The 20,627-nt window shown below is 41.9% G+C and overlaps 1 protein-coding gene across 2 annotated transcripts in view; it reads left to right on the top strand.

The window, feature by feature from the left end:
* SHTN1 (shootin 1) overlaps positions 1-20,627 on the top strand; it is a 70,228-nt gene that overhangs the window by 28,229 nt on the left and 21,372 nt on the right. For both annotated transcript variants that reach the window (XM_055810861.1, XM_055810856.1), the window contains exons 6-10: positions 175-272; positions 1,240-1,321; positions 3,358-3,452; positions 17,189-17,335; positions 18,613-18,766. In XM_055810861.1, coding sequence (XP_055666836.1) covers positions 175-272; positions 1,240-1,321; positions 3,358-3,452; positions 17,189-17,335; positions 18,613-18,766 — 576 coding nt within the window. The remainder of the gene's footprint in view (positions 1-174; positions 273-1,239; positions 1,322-3,357; positions 3,453-17,188; positions 17,336-18,612; positions 18,767-20,627) is intronic.

Raw genomic sequence — 20,627 nt, 5'->3', positions numbered from 1 at the left:
CTTGACACTTACATGAAGTTCCTGAATTATTGAGGATGTGCCTTGAATACAATTAATGCTTTGTATGCAGTTAAGGTGTTTCGTACTTGATTGTACTTGCGTTGGTATCACATTTCCTTTGTTGTTTTCTTCCAAGAATAAAATATATTTTTCATTTCCTTCCTCAAACCATAGAGCTGCGAGATCAAATCGTATCTGTTCATGAGGAAAAGAAGACCTTAGCCATTGAACTGGAAAACCTGAGGTGCAAACTTGTAGAAGTAATTGAAGAAGTATGTATTGTACCATGGAAGGGGAGACCACGTTAGTGTGTAGTCAGTACTTTTTGTGTCTAATTTTGCTAAAAACGCTTAGTTGTGAAGTTAATTGAATACTATCTAATCGCAAGTCCTGCCAGCCTTCCCATATGATAGACCACTTAGGGCATACACCTGTAAGGGGCCTTCTGTGTCACAGTCCAGTCAGCTGCTGTGGCTGGCACAATGACTTTTAATGATCTGTTTTAATGCCCGTATTATAACTCTCATCTCCCCCTTCCTGACAGCCCTTCACCCATCACAGCCTGCGGGGTTCTTGGATTTCCTGAAACCTGTAGATGTGCAAGAAATACTTTTGGAGAATGTCCAGTTTAATCACTGGTGCTACTTCATTGAGCATATCCTTGAGTTTAGCCATTGGCAGTGCCCTGTCATGGTAATTAGACCAGCAAATTGGCTTTTGGAGCCAGCAGAGTTTCATTCCTGCTTTAAAACTGGATAAGCCATGTACTGATGCAAATCAGGACTTAGTGGCTCTTCCTGTCTATGCAACACTTGGATTCAGAAAGACACAGCTGACAGCTCTTGGACAATAAACAGAGCCCAGGAAAAAAACCAAAACAGCAGCCTAACTATATTGAAATGCAAGCAGTCAAGGGCAAGCTAGTAACTTTTCAACCAGGTGCTGTGGCACCTGATCCTGAAATGTTCCAAGGGTGTTATATTTGCAGCTGTGACTGGTACGTGCCATGCAAATGGGCCATGGGAGGATTACTTCATAACCCTTCTGTGACGTATGCTCTGAGGTCTCAGAGTTGGGGTAAAAATGCTTTCCACCCTGCTGGAAACCCTAACACTGAGCCAAACTCAAGAAACAGCATTACTGAAAGCAAAATATTGCTTGCAATTATGTATGTGCTCTATGCCTTGTACTACTAACTAAAATACTCTTCTTTTTAATTTGTTCTTTATACTTTTCTAGGTGAATAAAGTAAAAGAAGAAAAGGCTGTTTTGACAACAGAAGTTACTAAGCAGCAACAATTGTTGGAGAAATGTAACAGAGGTGTGTGGTCTCAGCAGGTTCTCTAACAGTTTGCTACATGCTTTGCAGAAGCTTCAGAGCTTTTATGTTGTAGTACTAAGAGTAGGTTACAGAAGAGCAACTGTGGTCCAGATCTGACACTCTGCCTCATTGCTGCAGGCGCTGCATGAACACATGGACTATTCTAGACTATCTCAACTTCAGCAAAATGTGGTGGTATAAGCAACAGATTATATGTGAGAATAGGAATTTTTTTTTGCTCTGTGGCCCAAGTGGCAAACTAGGGCAGGAAGGTAGTCCTTCACAGAGATGGAACTTGAACCTTAATCTTCTGTTTTCCTAAATCATTACATCAGCTTTCCTTTTAGCTGGGACACAGCTAATAATTTTGAATATCTAAAGACTTGGGAGCAACTTGTATGATCAGAGGATGGTGAGAAAAAGGCAAGAATGCTGGGAATGAGATAAATAGGATTTGCAAGTTATGGAAGGAAAGCAGGGACTTTCCTTTCCTGGAACGTAGTGAGTGGTAAAATTAGGGCAAGGAAGATCTGAAAAGACATATGGCTCAGAAAAGAAAGCTTTTGCTTAATGAAGGTGAGTGCTTCCACATGAAAAATAGTTGACCCAAAAGAAATTTAGAGGGAAGAGGAAAGACTTTATGCCTTGGAGTACTGTGCCCTTTTCTCTTGTTGCTTATTTAGCCTTGTAAAATTAAAAACTGTTTGGTTGAAAGTCTCCTTGGCTGTTTCACATTTTCCTGAAGTGGAAGCCGACGGGTCTGGCAAGGTGCAGTAGGGCATATCCTGTAAGCTTCCACCAAGTGTTCCTCTCTTACCTCTTCCATGTGTCTGCGTGGCTTAAGCCTGTGATAGGCAGTACTTGAAGAGTCTTAAAACACCAAAATTCAGATAGGTTGACAGATCACCTTGAAGAAGGTTTTGCAGGGATAGTGTGACAGATGAAAAGTTTCTGAAATGTTTTCTGTGTTCTAAAGATGAACAAAGGAACAGCCCCTTGTTTCACATTTGCCTGCTTTCCAGGAAGGAGGAGTTATGCCAGGCTAGGTCCTAGTGCCCTGGCAACATAAAGCAAGATTTTTTTGTTTGTATACTTGAAATGAGCTACCAAAGTATCTATTCAATACCTACTGTGTGTCTATGTGTCACTGTCTTGGAGCCATGTAATCAAATACATTTCAGTCAGAGTTGACAGATAGTCAGATTTATCTTAAATCTAAGTGTGGGGGTTGATTGTTAATTTGGTGTGTGGTTTATTTTTTTTTTTTTAGTAAACATTTTGAGAGTCAGGTGAGCTGGGATGTGTATCTCGCTGTCTAAAGTACCACTTACTGTACGTAGCTTTAAAAACTGTTAGGTTCATCTCCAAAAAAGCAAGGAACTTGTGTACGAGTGTTAAGAAATCCAGTGTCATCACCCTGCAAACTAGTCTTCAGCTTGTAAGAGCTAAACCTTATCAAGGTGGTCGCTGAGACAAATGATCCTTGCTGTCCTGGGTTGAGGCCTCAGAATGGTTTGGGGGAGCACGCCCCATGGTTAGCTTTAGCCACCCATATGACCCTCGCTTTTGTGAGCACAGTTTAAATACAGGCAGTGCAAAATTGCACTGCTATCTTCTTGAGGCTCCTTTAAATGGTTGTTGTAAAAGCACAAATCAAACCTCACTCAAACCAGGTAGGCAAATGCAGGTGCCTCCAAAATAACATAGTAATGTTTGATAGATTCAGCAAGGCTCATACCCAAAGAGGCAAAATACGATCTGTGCTACGTAATGCCTGTTAATGGCGATTTTTAGCCTTGATGGCAGGGGTATTACTCTATTCAGAAGATCAGTAATTGTGCATATGTATAGTGTGGTTTAGAGCAAACAGGACAAATATTGCAAAGCAGACTGTATGCAGAAATGTAAAACTAAGTTACACCTTCTTTCAAGGATTCATGGTACTAGGGAATAACAGTTTATCTGGGTAAATCAAGCAGTAGTTTTTTTGATCTATTCCACTTTTACTTCTGATACTGTTTTATTCCTATAAACAGTGTCTGTGCTGGCAGTAGAGGAGTATGAAGAGCTTCATGTAAACTTTGAACTGGAAAAGAACCTGCGGAAGAAAGCAGAGTCATTTGCACAAGAGGTGAGTAGTCAAGAAGAAGGGATGTTGTAAAATGGAGACGTTGCAGCTGGGCAAAACCCTGCCATCTTAGATGACTTGATTTCAATTCCCAGCTCTTGTACAAAAGATGCCTTTGAATGTCTATGCACTACTTAGCTAACATCTGTACTTCATCCGTAAAATGGGTTTACTGTTTCAACAGCATTTATAAAGCACTTCAGAATTATCCATGCAGTCTTACCTCTTTCCCCTTTTAAAGCGAGGCTTTAAATTTATAATGGGCTTAGTCAGCTACAACATTTCAATGTGGTATGTGAGTAGCTGGATCTGGGAAGGATTAGCTGCTTTTCTAGTGATATAATTTGAAGCATTGTGTTTTTCCTGAAAAATACGTGAACTCACAGAAAAAGCATTGCGAAATACAATATTAGTTGATGTTTGTAGAAGTTTGGCTGCTGTTTAACATAGGCCTTTCGAATAAGCTATTGCAGGGAGCATTCAAGCTGAAAAACACTGTGTCCGTGTTCTAGCAAAGGTATAAACTCCCAAAGAGGAAAATGAGTTACCAGGTAGCATTATGGAATGGCTGGTGGTTGCTCTGATGGCTTGTGACTGGCAATGTTTGCCTTAGAAAATGCTGACAAACTCTTTCATTTTGTTGATAGACTGAAGCCCTATAAAATCATGACTTTAGGTTTTTTTTGTTGTTGTTTTTTGTGTGGGGTTTTTTTATTTTTTTTCTTGTGTGCTTTTTCTGCTTGCACTCTGGATTTTTAGAGCTCTGCACTTGGGTTATATTTTCAAGCTTTTCTATCCCCCATGCATCGATATTTTCTTTATTAAAAGTTGGGCTTCCTAAGGAATAATTTTTCTGGGAGCTCATGTTTGAAGAAAGCCATTATATATATCAAAACTACATGAGTCATCAGTACTGAAATATTGTAAATAAGGGAAACATCTGACACCTGATACAAAGCGGATTTTTGGTTTTGAAATCATGGCTGCCAGCAAGCAGGTATTTAGCCTTCAGGAAGTCAGCTTTGTCTGAGTAGAAAGCTCTTTTGCTTTTTCTCTTTGCTGCTGCTGTTTCTCTCTCAAAATTTAAAAATATGTTTGATAACTCCTTTATAGCTAACTGCATTCACTTAGTGGTTGTAAGCAAGGGCATATATAAATTCTGAACCTGTATAGAAAACAGTGAATAGGCTTACTTTGTTCTGTTAATCTTGTGGGTTTTGCTGAGTATTTGAGTGTTTTGGATACGAACAAAATCATATAACAACATTGTAAACAAAAAGAATTTCTTGGGATTTGAGATAAACTGTAAGTAAATTTGAACATCTGGAAGCTAGAGGTGAAGAAGGCAACCCAGATGTTGCTTGCACTCGCTCTCTGTCTCCGATGGTACTGTGTACAAAGGCTGGAGAACTTTAGAGCATCTGGGCCAAGTGTTCTCCTCCTTCCACCTTTTGCTACTCTTTCCTGTTCTCTCCTTTGCAAGGTCACCCTGTTGACCCTTTGGGAAATCCATTGAAGGAGCTACCTTGACAGTAACCTAATAACTTCTTGGTATAGAACAATTTCTATTAATAGGAAGATTTTCATTTGAAAAATGGGGCTGGGTACTCATCCTAAAGGAGAAAGGTATTTGCAGATTCAAGTATATTAAGCTTTGGCAGATTCTCTTTCATTCATACAGGTATATGGTATAACCTAGCTTTAGATAAACTGCTGCTTATCAGTTCCACTACTAAAGCTTCAATCATTTGATGAGTCAACTTGTAACTGAATTAAATATAAATTTATATAATATATATATACACATATATGCAGTCTCCTGCCTTTTGTTTTCAGTATTTTTGCCATGAGTTGAATATGTAACTGTACTTCTGGCAAAGCTAAAGCTGATGACACATTTTACCCCCAAGGGAATAAGAGACAATAGAAATGAAAATATTTACTATTTATTAAAATGTCCTGTTAACTCCCAAATTTTAAGTATAAAAATGGACTTTTTAAGGTGCTGTTAGAGTCAAGAGATGTGGGAGAGAAATCACTCAAGAGGAGTGATTTCTGAGATCAGAGACTGCACATGCAGCCTCTTCCAAACCGCACTTTTATAGAGCTTGGTGGGACAGAGCCCAGATTCCTCTGCTGAGCAGAACTGGATGACTCCCTTTGTTTGGCTTCAGTGCCATTGGGCCATTTATATTTTGCTCAAAGGCTCACTTCGGTTTTTCAGAAATAAAACTGAGATCTGCAAATTCCATTCAAATTTATTAGAGACATTATTTGTCACGAAAGTTGTTAAACAAAATATTGCCTACGTTTGTTAAATATTCATTTGGATTTTTTTGAGACTGTTACCATTCTGTGCTGTAAAATATTACTTTCTTGCAACTATTTGTAAACTTTAGGAAACCTGGGTTTTTTCATTACCTATGCTTTTTATGATAACTATTTTTATAATGTGTTTTGTTTCTTCACCTCCTGAGATTGTGCAGGCATTATTTATTAGCAGTGTTTGTTGACTGTAATATCTGCAGAACTCTTCTTTTAAGGAAAAAAAATTCTGAGAAAGTTAAGCATGTTCATTTAGCCTGCATTATTACACTGTCTTGCATCTCTGACTGTTGCTTTGCTTTATCTTCTAAGTATAGAACAATTATGTGCTTCTGTTCATTAACTGACAACAGGAGATTGTATGTAAAGGTCTTATGTCTCTCAGAAATGACTAATTTATAGATGCGTAGTTAAACTGGTTTTCAGATCATAAAAAGAGTATAATCTGATACTCTGGGCCCAGAATGTTGCTTCCGTTTAGTTTCATAACTGTAATGTCAGGCACCTACATGTTTTGAAAGATGATATTTAAAGTACTTTTTGTATTTGAATAACAAACTGACAGGCAAGCTGTTAAGTACAATGCCAAAGAAATCATAGAATCCTAGGATCATTTAGATTGGAAAACACCTTTGAGATCCTGAAGTCCAACCGTTAACCCAAGACTGCCAAGTCCATCACTAAACTATGTTGCTAAGCACTGCATCTAAGTGCTTTTTAAATACCTCCAAGGATGGTGATTCCACCACCTCCCTGGGCAGCCTGTGTCAATGCTTGGCCACCCTTTCAGTGAAGAATTTTTTCCTAATATCCAATATAAACCTCCCCTGGCATAACTTGAGGTCATTTCCTTTTGTCCTGTCACTGGTTACCTGGGAGAAGAGACCGACCCCCACCTCGCTACAGCCTCCTGTCAGGTAGTTGTAAAGAGCAATAAGGTCCCCCCTGAGCCTCCTTTTCTCCAGGTTAAATGCCCCAAGTTCCCTCAGCCGCTCCTCACCAGCCTTGTGCTCCAGCCCCTTCCCCAGCCCCGCTGCCCGGCTCTGGACACGCTGCAGCCCCTCCATGTCCCTCTTGTCGTGCGGGGCCCAGAACTGAGCCCAGGGTTCGAGGTGCGGCCCCATCCATGCTGAGCACAGGGGGACGGTCACTGTCCTGGTCCTGCTGGCCACACTATTTCAGATACAAGCCAGGGTGCTGTTGGCCCCCTTGCCCCCCTGGGCACCCTGCTGGCTCCTGCCCAGCCGGCCGTCAGCCAGCCCCCCCAGGCCCTTTCCCCCCAGGCAGCTCCCAGCCCCCTGCCCCAGCCCGCAGCGCTGCCTGGGGCTGGTGTGACCCACGGGCAGGGCCCGGCACTGAGCCTGGTTGAACCTCATGCAGGTGGCCCCGGCACATCGGCCCGGCCTGCCCAGACCCCCCTGCAGAGCCCCCTGCCCCCCGGCAGGCCAGCACTGACCCCCAACGGGGTGTCGTCTGCAGACTGAGGGTGCACTCAGGCCCCCATCCAGATTGTCAATGAAAATATTCAACAGAATTGGCCCAGCACTGAGCCCACTTATGACCTGCTGCCAGCCAGAGGTGACTCCATTTACTACCACTGAGCTCAACTGTCTGGCAAGCTTTTTATGCAACATAGAGCACACCCATCCAAGCCATGACCAGCCAGTTTCTCCAGGAGATGCTGTGGGAGATGGTGTCAAAGGCTTTACTAAGGTCCAGGTCAACAACATCCACAGCCTTTCCCTCATCCACTTAGCTGGTCACCTTGTCATAGAAGGTGATCAGGTTTGTCAAGCAGGACCTGCCTTTCATGAACCCATGCCAGCTGGGCCTGATCTCCCGGTTGTCCTGCACGTGCTGCATGACGGCCCTAAGGATGAGCTGCTCCATAACCTCCCCCAGCACTGAGGTCAGGCTGACAGGCCCATAGTGGCCCAGATCCTCCTTCCTGCCCTTCTTGTAAATGGGGGTCACGCTGGCTGACCTCCAGCCTTCTGCAGCCTCTATAGTATGCCAGGACTGTTGATAAATGGTGGGGGGAGGCTTGGCAATTCCTCTGCCAGCTCTCTCAGTGCCCTTTGGTGGATCCCGTCTAGCCCCATAGATTTGTGCATGTGTGAACAGAGCAGCAGGTCACTAACCGTTTCCGCCTGGGCTGTGGGGACTTCATTCTGCTCCTCCTCATCCCTGTCTTCCAGCTTAGGGGGCTGAGTACCCAAGGGAAGCTGGTCTTGCTATTAAGGTCTGAGGCAAAATATTGATTATGCGCAAAAAAGTACTTCTTGGTTTTTGTCATTAGTTGTCTCTCATGAAAACTATGGGCTACCGTTGTTGTAGACAGACAGTGTTAGCTCTTCAGTTGAGGCTTTTCATTCCGTGAAGTTCTCCCATCTAAACCAGAGTCACTACAACAGTGAGCTTCAGGCCTGCATTAGTCTTCTTTTTGTGTACCTGCTTCTCCTCTTCCTTTGGTATCATGCTGTTCAGAAAGATTTTTGGGAAGTTTTTTAAAATATAGGAACATGACAACAAAGACATTGCTCATTTGTCTTTGGGGAACTAGTAGCATTTCAAATCACTTTAAAAATCTGCTATCACTGCCTGGTTTCACACTGATGGTGTCCCTTCAGTGACCTGAGACATTAGAGAGATAGGCTCTAGACCACAACTGCATCCACAGCAACAAAGCTTTAGGCTTGGGTGAGGTTGTATGAGTGTCCTTTCACATGGATCATGCCACAAGGTTGCAGCTGTGTTTTGCGAACTGCGGTTTCTAGGAGGTGCTTACAGTTTGGATTATGCTAAGGATGTGCAGGGATTTTCTGCTTGCTTTCATCAGCCGTGTTTTCTCTGTCCCTATAAAATGTTTCTTGAAAAAACAAAAACCCTGCTGGATTTTTGCTTGTTTTTTGCAGAACCCACAATAGTTGGTTGTGATAATCTGTGCAGTAATGAGAGAAGGAGTAGCTTTCAGTAAAGGGCAACACTGCATGTTCAGTGCTTTGTGCTCGACTTGTTTGGAGCACTTTGAGAAAGGAAATAGGCTCTGAGTAACATGGGTGTCACTGCAGCGTCACGGCAAAGACTTTAGAATTCACATCTTAGTGTTTCGTATTAGTGTTTGTGACATCTCAAACAGCCTAGATGTGTCTTTCAGCTCCCTGAAATACAGACTTACTGCCTGTGAAGGGACTTGTTTGGTGGTGGATGTCTTGTCTTTCTAAGGGGCTGAGGTATCTGAATCTTGCCTTCACAGGGGGCTATCCCATGAATTCAGATTAACCCCTTTCTCGATAGAGTGCCTTCCTCTTTTAGCTTTGCCCTCCTGGGGTTGCGTTGAGGCTGTGGTGGGAGGAGACCAGATGAGTGACTGGTGCAGGCTGCTTTTTGGAGGGATGCCCTTTGCATCCTGCACTTCTGACAAATGAGGAGGATTTGCCACAGAATGTGAGCAATTGGGAGTACAGGTGTGAGAAATAATGGGTGGGTGAGTGTGTGTGCAGAAGCAGAACACAGATGGAGGAGAGAGGAAAGACAAGAAGAGGGAGGGAGCAAGCACATATAGGAGTGAGTGAACACTTGAAAATCAGAGCTTTTGATTAAAAAATAATCCAATACAGCTTTAATTATAGTCATGCTGCTGGCACCACCATAATATATATTTAATTAATCAAAAATGATCCAACTTCAAACATTAGAATTCATGCTCTGTAGAGGTTCTAAAGAAACTGAGTAAATATTGTCAGCCGTGGTGTGGAGAGGGGGAAGGAAAAAGAAAGAAGGTTTGAAGTGAGTCACAATCCATTGTGAAAGGTACAGGACTCTGCATAAAAGAACTAAATAAATAGAGTGTGTAAGGGGCGGGGACATGGAAAAATCTGTACCTACCTGAATAAAACAGGGTTGTTAACACAGGAATCTTGGCAAGCTTAACCAGAATTCTAGTGTCATGTTTTAAGAGACACTTTAAGATCTCTCAGCTCTTTGTGGAGCAGTTTATAAGAAAACAAAGGAAGGCAGAGAGTATCTTGAAGGCCATTGCAGTAATATAGAGATTAGCCCTGAAAAGCACTCTTCACAAAGATGAGCAAAATACAATACATACAGCCAGAGGAAGCCAAAAGGGGAGGAACACAGTGAGAGAAGTAAATTTAAAGTCTTAGGGATGTAAAAATCCCAGGAGTTTAACAAAATAATCTGGCATAAATAGTTTATTAAGCATACATCCTGCCTTGCAACAATATTTTGTAAAGTGATGTTGTGGTTTAACCTCAGCCATCAACTAAGCCCCACACAGCCACTTGCTCACTCCTCCCCTGAGGGGGATGGGGGAGAGAATCAGAAGAGTAAAAGTGAGACAACTCATGGCTTCAGATAAAGGCAGTTGAAAAGGTGAAGCAAAGGCTGTTCGTGCAAGCAAACAAAACAAGGAATTTTTTCACTGCTTCCCATGGGCAGACAGGTGTTCAGCCACCTCCATTCCTTCTGGCAGGGCTCCATCACATGTAACGTTTACTTGGGAAGACAAATGCCATCACTCTGAAACGTCCCGTCCCCATCCCCCCTTCCTAGGGGAGACCCTAGTTTATATGCTGAGCACGACATCATATGGCATGGAATATCCTTGGGGTCAGCTGGGGTCAGCTGTCCCATCTGTGCCCCCTCCCGACTTCTTGTGCCCCCCAACCTGCTCGCTGGTGGGGTGGGGAGCAGAAAAGGCCTTGGCTCTGTGCAAGGGCTGCTCAGTGATAATGAAAACATCCCTGAATTATGAACACTGTTTCCAGCACAAATCCAAAACACAGCCCCATTCCAGCTGCTATGAAGAAAACTAACTCTACCCCAGCCAAAACCACTACAAGTGAACAGTTCGTTACTGTTTTGTGTGCTGGCATGGGGACAACCTTTGCATCTAAAGTTACTCTGGAAACCTCCTGGATAAGAGGCAGTGTGCTCTCAAAGTTAGTATCGAGCTCTTGTTTTCTGTCCTCTGTATCTTGGATAAATAGAAGTGAAGTGTCAAACTGCTGAGCAGGTTTGTTGGGGTTCCGTTCACTTTTGAGGCTAGTGTAGGCTTTCTCTCAAAACATACAACTGGAGAAAAAAATTAAGGGTTTCCCAAGTGTTTATGGTTGTCTGTAAAATAGTTTGTGGTCTGAGAGGTTCAAAGGAACTGTGATCCAGATGGATTAAAAAAGGGAAGCGAATCTGTAATGTGAATCGTTCATCTTTTCCTTGAGTTTCCCTTCAACTCTCAGTGTTTATGGATGCATTAAACCAGCATACCATGTCTATGTGTTTCTAAGTAACTATTACACAACGTTGTGTTTGCCATTTGTTTACCTCAAAATGCCTGCATCCCATACGTGGGCCAGTGCACAGCTGCATTACTTAATCTAGGACTGAATCTTCCCTTATTGAAAGATAAAAGGTGGCTATCACTTTAGAAGACTTAGGAAAAACTATTGTCATTCTTAACAGATGTTTACACTACTCATGAGGTTGTGTGCAGTGGATTTGGTTATCTCAATGACGTGAGCTCCCCAAGAACTCTTCTTCCTCAGATGTGTTTGTGACCTTTTATTAAGGGTTAATGTGTGAGGACTTCTGCATTAGCATGCCACATCTGTGAGTGCATACTGCAAAACCAGCACTCGTGGAGCAACTCTGTGCTTACAAGTACCACACTGTGCATTACCAAGGATAGTTCAACAGTGACTGGTATCTGAAGATAATTAATTTGCATTCCAGATGACTAAACTGTGAATAATAATTAAAGAGACATGATAAGTGGTTAGTACGTGAATTCTCCTGAGCTTGGATGTCACCACTTTTGAAGCATGATATAGCACTAATATATTTCATCAAGCTTTTTCCCAAGAACAGGCTTGTGAAATGGTAACAGATGTACGCTCTAGGAAACTATCTCTTTGGTCTACCTCTTTCCCCCCCTACTCCCTTCTCTTTTTTTGTTCAGGCAATTAATCTATTGGGAAAAAAAGTGGAGAGTTTTCCTCCTTTTTCATGTGGTATATGATCTGTTTCTAAATATATTCGATAGTGTCTGGTGTAAGACTGTGAGTGTTATAGAAGTGTTATATACTTCTGCCGTGGCAAAAAGAAAACGGTTTTCTACAGGAAACAAAGAAATAAATTACAATAGTGATTTTTTTTTCCCTTTATTTTGGGCCTTGGGCAGTTATGTCTCATAAGTGAAAAATGAGTGCTGTAGTTTGACAAATCCTTTTGTACAGAACAGGCTGGTAAAATAAATAATACTGTGTTTTTAAGGAAGTTACAAAACTGATGAGGATTCAGTTTTCTCATGCTCAAAACACATGCTCTAAGCACCTTTGTGGAAATACAGTTAACTCATCTACTCCAGTTCCCCCATTCTAAGTAAATTAGATCTCGTCTTCTGAGCCACAAAACTTACTAATACTACAACTTGTAGTTCTTTAGGAACAGTCCCTTCAGAAGTTGTCTGGCTATTAGCCAAGTAACCAAATCAACTGCATTGTATCTTTTATTAGTCTAAAATGGATGCAGGGCTGAACAAAAACTACTAACCATAAAATATTATGAATTATCTGGAGAAAGAGGAGTGACTGTTGGTTGCCCATTACTATGCACGTGTCCTTTTTCATGATCCTGTTGCTTGGTTTTCTGTAGTAGTCTGAAAATCTATCTAGGGTTAGTCTTTGGCTCCTCTGAAGGAGGAGCTCTATGAAGTACACTGCCAGAAATGCATTGCTGTGGTTTTCCACTCTTCGCATTGTTTGGTTTTTTGTTAGAGAGAGTCTTGTCCTGTGCCCTCCATGCCCTTGATATTAGCCATTTGGGTAATCTCTTTCTGTCTGACATCACGTGACAGTTACTTTTCATAGAAGCAGTTACTAGGCAGGGAGGAATATAAGCACCAGCTACAACATTTTCAGATCCAAGTAATGCCACATGCATTTAAAATCAAACATGTGCTGAAGCACGTTTTCTGGATTGTGCCCGAACTGCAGAGCCTATTTATTTGTCGTAGCTTTTTTCCTGAGTAGCTCTTCAGACACCTATGAACCCACTAAACCATAAGGAATTTGTAACTCATATGAGGCTGATATCATTGCTTGATGTGCAGCATTGAATCTGAGTGTAGAGGGAGCGTTTCTAGGTCAATGTCCAAACTATGGGCATGTTAATGTGCTTTAGTAAGATACATCTGTTTCTCAACTCTTCCATCAAAAACCCCCACTAGCTATTGTTCCCTGCTGTAATATTTATGTGCAGTGAAGCTCACAAGCCCAGGTGTCCTTGATAATACAGTACAGTTAAGCAGTTACAGAGTTAGAGTATATATATTTATCTTTCCTGATTAGCCATTGAACTAAAATCCACACCTGGAGCTGGTATTTTAAACTGAGTACCTCCTGAATTTAGAGCCATTTAGTGCCCTGTCAAGCCATAATCAGACAAGATCACTTCTGTCCTCCCCTTTACATACAATCCTCCCAACAGGCTGTTCTTTTGTGGAGATACAAGTACCTTAACCCTACCTTTCTTGGGACTTATTTCAGGTCTGAACACAAGACTATAAGGCTTTAGGGTACACATAATGGGAAAGACATCAGCTCCTGTAAACTATGACAGATGTAAATGAGCGTGTTACCACTCAATGAGGATGACTTACTATATGTCTCACTAGGATGTGTAGGGGATGGAGCAGTGCTGCCAAGGATTGAAATCAGGGCCGACTGTTTAGTTGACTAATCTTAATCTCTTTTCTATTTGAGACTTCCAGAGTTTGACTCTGCCTTGCAACATGCCTTTTGCTGTTTTATTCATAGTGGATAGCATTTGCCACTGATGTAGATTTTACTTTATGCACCCAGTGATTACCTTCTTATAACAGTGCGGCTGTATTGAGACATTCTACTCCCTTCAAACTGTAGCTAAGACAAAAAAGTTATCCCGCATAGCGAGTACCCAAACGATGTATAGGTGGAAATGTAGCAACATATGGATATCAAAGCATTTCCTTTGGCCTCATTTTGCTCCTGGGAGAAGAGTTAGTTGGAAAGCATCCAGTTGTACCCTGAACATTATTTGAACGAGGATCAGAGTTCCCAGGGACTTGACACTAATGGAGTTGCTTTCTAACTTTTTTAATGAGGAAGAATTCCTTTTCCAGCTCTGGTGTAAACAAAAAACAGCTGCAGCGAGCGCTCTTTAGGGTAATGGTTAGAGCAGTGGTCTGAGAATGAGGTGTGGCCCCATTAAGGTCAAGGGAAAAACGTCTGTTATTTTCAGGATTTCACCCCCTTCTCTTTCCCCCTCCTCAATTCTTATGCAAACTCTGCTGATGGAAAGTGGCCAAGTCCCAGATCTCCTGCACTTTGGAGCTTCTTTTTGTAAACTTGGGGGAAAGATACATAGCTGCTTTGAACAACACTTGGAGATTTTTAAAATTTAAATGGTAGCTGTAAGCAAACTATTGTCCCTTGTGATCTGCCTTTCGTTGCAGTCATGTTTTCAGTAGATTCCTTCAGCATCAACTTACATTTCTAGCATTGATTGGGATACTCTGCAGATAATTGTCTAGCAGGTGGCAAAGTCGGAACTAATCCATCAATTGGTTAAATTCCACCTAGTCCAAATAATCCTGTTAGTAGCTGTTTTGCCCTTTCAGCAGTCACTTTAATTAATATTCAGGGTTGTGCAGACAGATTTCTGCCCTGCTGAAGCAGGAACTGATTTTTTTAAATTTTAAGTTAGAATTAATTTCTAAGGTGGTTCTTTGTCCCCTGTCAAACACACAGAGCAACCTCTCAAAAACTTGCAATCAGTTCATCACCAGCTTGCTTTCTGCTTTATCTGTCATGGCCATCTTGTCTAGTTTTTTCCATTCCATTTAAAATATTCTGGTACTTCAAGGACATGTGTGTAAGTAACTTCTGAAATGGATGGGATTCCCCATGAGAAACTGATTCCCATGTGTCTGATGACAGCATTAAGTTATAAACAACAATTTTTTTGGGGTGGTGAAAACACTTTTACATATGTTGTAAGCAGGAACATATTTGCAATACCATGAAAGCAATTTATAAAGCCAATTGAAAATACTTCATGTGAAAACTTCTGAATGAAAAGATTTTCAGCCAGGTCTTCAAAAGTATTTTTTTTGATTTTGTTGCAGAAGAGCATGAAACAAAGTGAATATGAATTTTCTACATTTGGTGAAGTATCTGCTCAAGCTGAAGAAATCAAGTTGATCTACTTGATTTCTTCTTGTTTTGGCAACTTTCTGCTCCCTCAGGCTGGAACAACTCTGTTCTGTTGGTTTTAGTGGTAGAAACTTGGGGAACAAAAATCTGGAGTTATCATCTCAAACTGTTTTTCAAATTCCAAAAAAATGAAACCCAAGATTTCACTTTGCGTTGAAAGTTTGCTATAGGTAAACTGTGACGTTTGGTGAAGGTGGCTTCTAGAGAGATGTTTCCATCAGGGTTAAATAACTTTTGACTCACTTGACAGGAAAGCAGAAGGGTTTGAGACAGTATTGAGTTCTTTAGCAGTGATTTACAGGCCTTTTGAAAGTGTGATGTTTCAAACATGCTGTTTTGTTTAAGAAGAGAAAATGTTAAACAAATCGATGGATTGCAATACAAAGGCAAACCTTTATGGGTTGGGGTGGGTAGCTTTGATTCTGAATTTCTCTTGCCTTTGAATTGTTTTTGGTACAGCCCTCCTTATTTAAGGTAACGCAAACATAATTGGTTTGACTGGCAGAATTTTGTGACAGGGAGCTGATGTCCAGTGCACATTTGCACCATGCCGCAGTGGCCTGTGTGTTTTGTCATAAATTTGGTTTTGTTTGTTTTATAACAGAGTGTGGTACTAGAATCTGTTCATCGTTTCCTCTTCATCGAATACTTCCAGTCCTTTATTGCCTTGCCCTCATGGCACAGCTTTGCCCAATGAAGTGTTCACTGTAGGTTTTTTTAGTATTAAGGCTGCATCAATTGACTCTTCTTGGCACGCAGGGTCGAGCAGGCTGCTTTGTGAGTTAAAAGTTCAGCACGGTCAGCAGGCTTCTCAGTCTGTATGTACAGCTAGAGAGCTGCTTGCTAAGAAGACTCAACTGAAGCGTCTGTGCAAAGCACTGGATGGAATGCTTGCCACAAATCTGCATCAGCTGATATTTCTTTAAAATCCAATTGTATTAAATAAATAAATCACGTAGCACTGCAGTAGCACCAGATGAAAAGAAACCATATGTTGTATCCGTAATTTGGGTGTGTAAATAAATAGTATGGGAACCTGAAAAGAGCCATGGAACTTTTGTATGTCTAAAATACTTTATTCTTAAAGCATTGCCTTGCTTTTGCTGTGCCGTACAACAGTGTTTTTACAGTCGGAGGGAGTGTCTGCATTCTCAGGCTGTTCTCTGTTCTTCTGCTGTAAGTGGCATGCTTTGCTGATCTGTGCACTCGTCTGAAACCTCAGCATGACCCGGTCCCTCTTTCTGCTGTAAGAACAGGCTCAGCTGAGTTTTTCGAGATGAAGCCCCTGTTGCCGGGGGGGCAACCCTCTACCTGAAAGAGATGCCAAGATGCAGAACAAATTCACTAGGAATTTTTTTTTTTTTGGCAGGAATCAGTCTTTTTTTTCCTGAGCTCCTGAACAGTCTGGAAGGAGCAGATCTTTCTTATGGAAACTGCATGTGCTGGCAGCCTCTGCATCTCTTAGGTGAATACTAGAGAAATGTGTGGTATTTTTGTAAATATCAGGTCTCTAGACTATTTGATTATTTCCCCCACACCCAATGTATCCATTCCCCACGTCAAAAATATAACTGAGGAAGAGGAAAGAACACAAGGATCAGAACTAAAAGACTGAAATTGCCCTGAAATGATTACACAGACATGGACTGAAATTCATTTGCCAAAGACTCTCCATCATTCACATATCCAAGTAACATTCACAAGAAGTGGGCTTTATGCCAAGGCTTGCAGGTGTGTTTAAGGAGGTAGCCTGTGAATTCACAGACCTTTTTTTCCTCCACCTAGAGTTCTTTTAATCTCTCTGGAACTCCCAGAATAGGGACCAGATTGTTCCCATTTCCAGGAAACAAAATTCAGAGACGTGTTTAAATTCTGAATGCTACCAACATGCGCATAATTGAGGTGTAGCAGTGGGTGGTTCTATCAGTAAACACCTGGTTTCTTTCAGTGTGAGCTTAGCTCTTGTAAATTTTATTCTCGAACTACTTTTCCCTTTCCTTCTCACCTTCTTCCTCGCTATCCCTACCATATATTAACACAATGTTAATTTCTTCATTTTCTTTTCAGTTGCTATTTTTCCCAGGGTAGCATTAGACTGTGCTTAACTGTTGTTTTTGTTGGGGGTGGGTTTTGTTTTGGCAGATGTTTATTGAACAAAACAAGATGAAAAGGCAAAGTCAATTGCTTCTGCAAAATTCTGCTCCTGATCAACAGCTTTTGAAGGCTTTGGATGACAACGCTAAGCTAACCCACACATTAGAAGAAGAGAGGCTTCAACACCAACAAAAGGTAAAACAGGATTACTTTGCATCTCATGCAGAAGTCTTTGAGACCCTCCTGAATTTAAGTAGTATCATATTTTTTATGTTCGGAATTATTTGAGCTCTTGTGCCCCATAAGAATTCAAAATACAAACCTGAACTTCAGAGAAGGTTGTGATGCCCTTTTTCTGGGTCACTGGTAGACATGAGTACAAAACCTGTAAGTTTTTTGGCCTGAGGGCTCTGGTTTAGCTAAGTATTTTATTCTGGATGCCAGTAAAGTGCAATACAAGCAGTAAGTCAGGTTCCATTGAAGAAGAGATGACAAGAGAATATTTTGGACTTTGAGTAATATAAAGGGTGTTTTAGAGGGGGTATAAGCTAAGAAGACCAGGAGTTGAGAGGTGGGCAGTTCACGTTAGTAGTCTGGCCACTTGCTAACGAACTGCATGGGGAAGAGCCAGACATACTAGAGCAGGGAAATGTTAGGTGAATGCTGCAAAGTGGTATGATAGGGTCTAAAGCACTAGGATCTAAACAAATATATTCTTTGAAACAGGACTAGATTAGTCTCTAACTGGGAGAAATCACCATTGCTTCACTCCAAAGCCTGAAAATTAGTTTTCCACTCTGTTAATAGAGTAATGCTAGGAAGAGGTAGACAGTTCCAGTGCTTTCATCAGCGCAGTGATACTAAGACTATATGTAATCTTACTTGCTTCTGAATGAGTGTTTTGGAAGGATAATTGCCAGTTTATAGAAAACCTCTGCATCTTTGGCCTCTTGAAGTCTAGAGTAAAATGTATATATTTAGGGAGTGGGGAAGTGATTGCTACTCTGCACCTGAATGCTGCCTCAGTGCTGCAGATGTTCCATAGTTCACCTACTGGCATGTGCATGAGTTGCGACAAGGGAGATTAAATAACAACCTGTCAGTGGAAACAATCAGTGAAAGAACAAAAATGTCAATGTTCTTCTGCTTTCAAATGAAGAAATGTTCTGAAATTCTAATTACGTGATAAAAAAACTATAAGAAGAAAAAGGGAACATCTTATAGCTCAAATACTTTGGAGCTAAAGACGTATTCTGAAGAAGAGATAAAACAAGTTTGGATCATAATAGAAATTCTGACATCTCTCAGAGAGATCTGTCCAGCTCTCATTCAAAATTCGTCCTCTTTCTGGGACTTGCAGTTCACTCCTAAATCATGTTTTCGGGAATAACTGTGCCTAATGGGTTATTTCTCAAAAGGAAGGGAAGAAAATACCTTTCATTGTAATGAATGCTATTGTTCGCTGACTGCAGATCAAAGAATTGGAGGAGCAGCTAGAGAATCAAGCACTGCATAAGGAGATTAGTCGTCTTAAACAGCAACTAGAACTTTTGGAAGAAGATAAAAAGGAACTAGAGCTTAAGTGTCAGAACTCAGAAGAAAAAGCTAGAGACCTAAAGCATTCAGGTAAAATAATATAATAACTCATTTTAGAGGGACAATTGAGGGGGGTGTGAGTGGTGAGTGCACATCTAATAGAATTATACATGTTACATTTGAGACCCCAGAAGCAACAGCTTTTGTAGCTGAGATCCAGACCTGTGCTTTACAAGACAAAATACAGTAACTGCCTTCAACTACGGTTGTCTAGAATGTCTGTGAAAGAATAACCTTGCAAAACTTCTGTAACGTACTGTTAAATTGCCCTGAGTCTTACAGATGGAGATATATATCTGTTGTTTCTGTGTGAAAGACACAGTCGAAATGTGTACCCAATCAAAATGTATCCTCTTACCTAGTTTTAAAAATTAAAAAAATGGGACAACTCTGCTCTTTTTTTCCCCTCCTTTTTTCGTTGTTTTTGTTTTGCAAAGATGCACAGTGATTTATCAGACTGTGGAGTCTACATTGTATCAGTTGTACAAAAACATCCCGTAATTATCAAGCTTACCCAGCCATTTAACAGTCTTGCAATAGAAGACATCAGTGAAAATAAAGACATGATTTAGCCCTGCATACTGACATGTGAGAAAACAATTTCTGCTGATGTGAGAGGGTCTAGGAGGTGTTTCTTTTTTTCTTTTTTTCAAAAACCAGATATTTAAAAGGTAAGTACTGCCTTCAGAGCTCTACAAAAGAAGTTAGCTAAACAAATCTGGTGGGATTTTATGGCTCATATCTATGAGAATTCTATATGTAAATCTCTTACGTGTAGTCAAATATTTCGTTCCGTGTCAAGTGACTGAAAGGAAAGGAACAGATTCTTTCACAGCATCACAGGGTGGCTGGGGTTGGAAGGCACCTCTGGAGCTCATCTAGTCCAACCCCTGCTAAAGCAGGCTCACCTTGAGCAGGTTGCACAGAGTCGTGTCCAGGCGGGTTTTGAATGTCTCCAGAGAAGGAGACCCCGCAGCCTCTCTGGGCAGCCTGTGCCAGTGCTCCGTCACCCTCCAGGTAAAGCTGTTCTTCCTCATATTCAACAGGAACTTCTTGTGCTGCAGTCTGTGCCCGTTGCCCCTTGTCCCGTCACTGGGCACCACTGAAAGGAGCCTGGCCCCGTCCTCTTGGCACTCGCCCTTGAGATGTTTGTAGGCATCGACGAGCTCCCCTCAGCCTTCTCTTCTCCAGGCTAAGCAGCCCCAGCTCTCTCAGCCTTTCCTCATACAGGGGATGCTCCAGTCCCCTCACCATCTTGGTACCCTCCGCTGGCCCCTCCCCAGCAGTTCCCCGTCTCTCCCGAACTGGGGAGCCCAGTATGGACCCAGCACTCCAGGGGCAGCCTCAGCAGGGCAGAGCAGAGGGGGAGGATCACCTCCCTCCACCTGCTGGCCATGTTCTTCCTCATGCCCCCCAGGGTCCCACTGGCCTCCTTGGCCACAGGGCCACTGCTGGCTCACGGGCGACTTGCTGCCCCCAGAACCCCCAGTCCCGTCCCCGCAGAGCTGCCCCCCAGCAGGCCAGCCCCAGCCTGTGCTGGTGCCTGGGGCTGTCCCTCCCCAGGGGCAGGACCCTACACTGGTCTCTGTGGAACTTCATCAGGTTCCTCTCTGCCCAGCTCTCCAGCCTGGGGTCAGGTCTCGCTGGATGGCAGCACATAGGTTCTTCCAGGCTTGTTTGTCCTTCAGAAGGAATTCATCAGCATAAAGATTGTACCTGAAATTTAAAGCAATTTAGTTGATTTTAATTTTTTTTCTTTTTAAGTTTAAAAGTAAATGTTAAAGATTGTAATTTTAATTTGAATCCATCATTATGAGAATAATGAACCTTATCCACTTTGGAAATCATATTCTGTACTTCTGCCATAATTCAGAACAATTGCTAAAAATTG

This window comes from Falco peregrinus, chromosome 1 (assembly GCF_023634155.1).
Source record: "Falco peregrinus isolate bFalPer1 chromosome 1, bFalPer1.pri, whole genome shotgun sequence".
In the NCBI taxonomy this organism is placed as follows: Eukaryota; Metazoa; Chordata; class Aves; order Falconiformes; family Falconidae; genus Falco; species Falco peregrinus.
The sequence above is the reverse complement of the archived record's forward strand: the minus strand, read 5'-3'. Positions and strand labels throughout refer to the sequence as shown.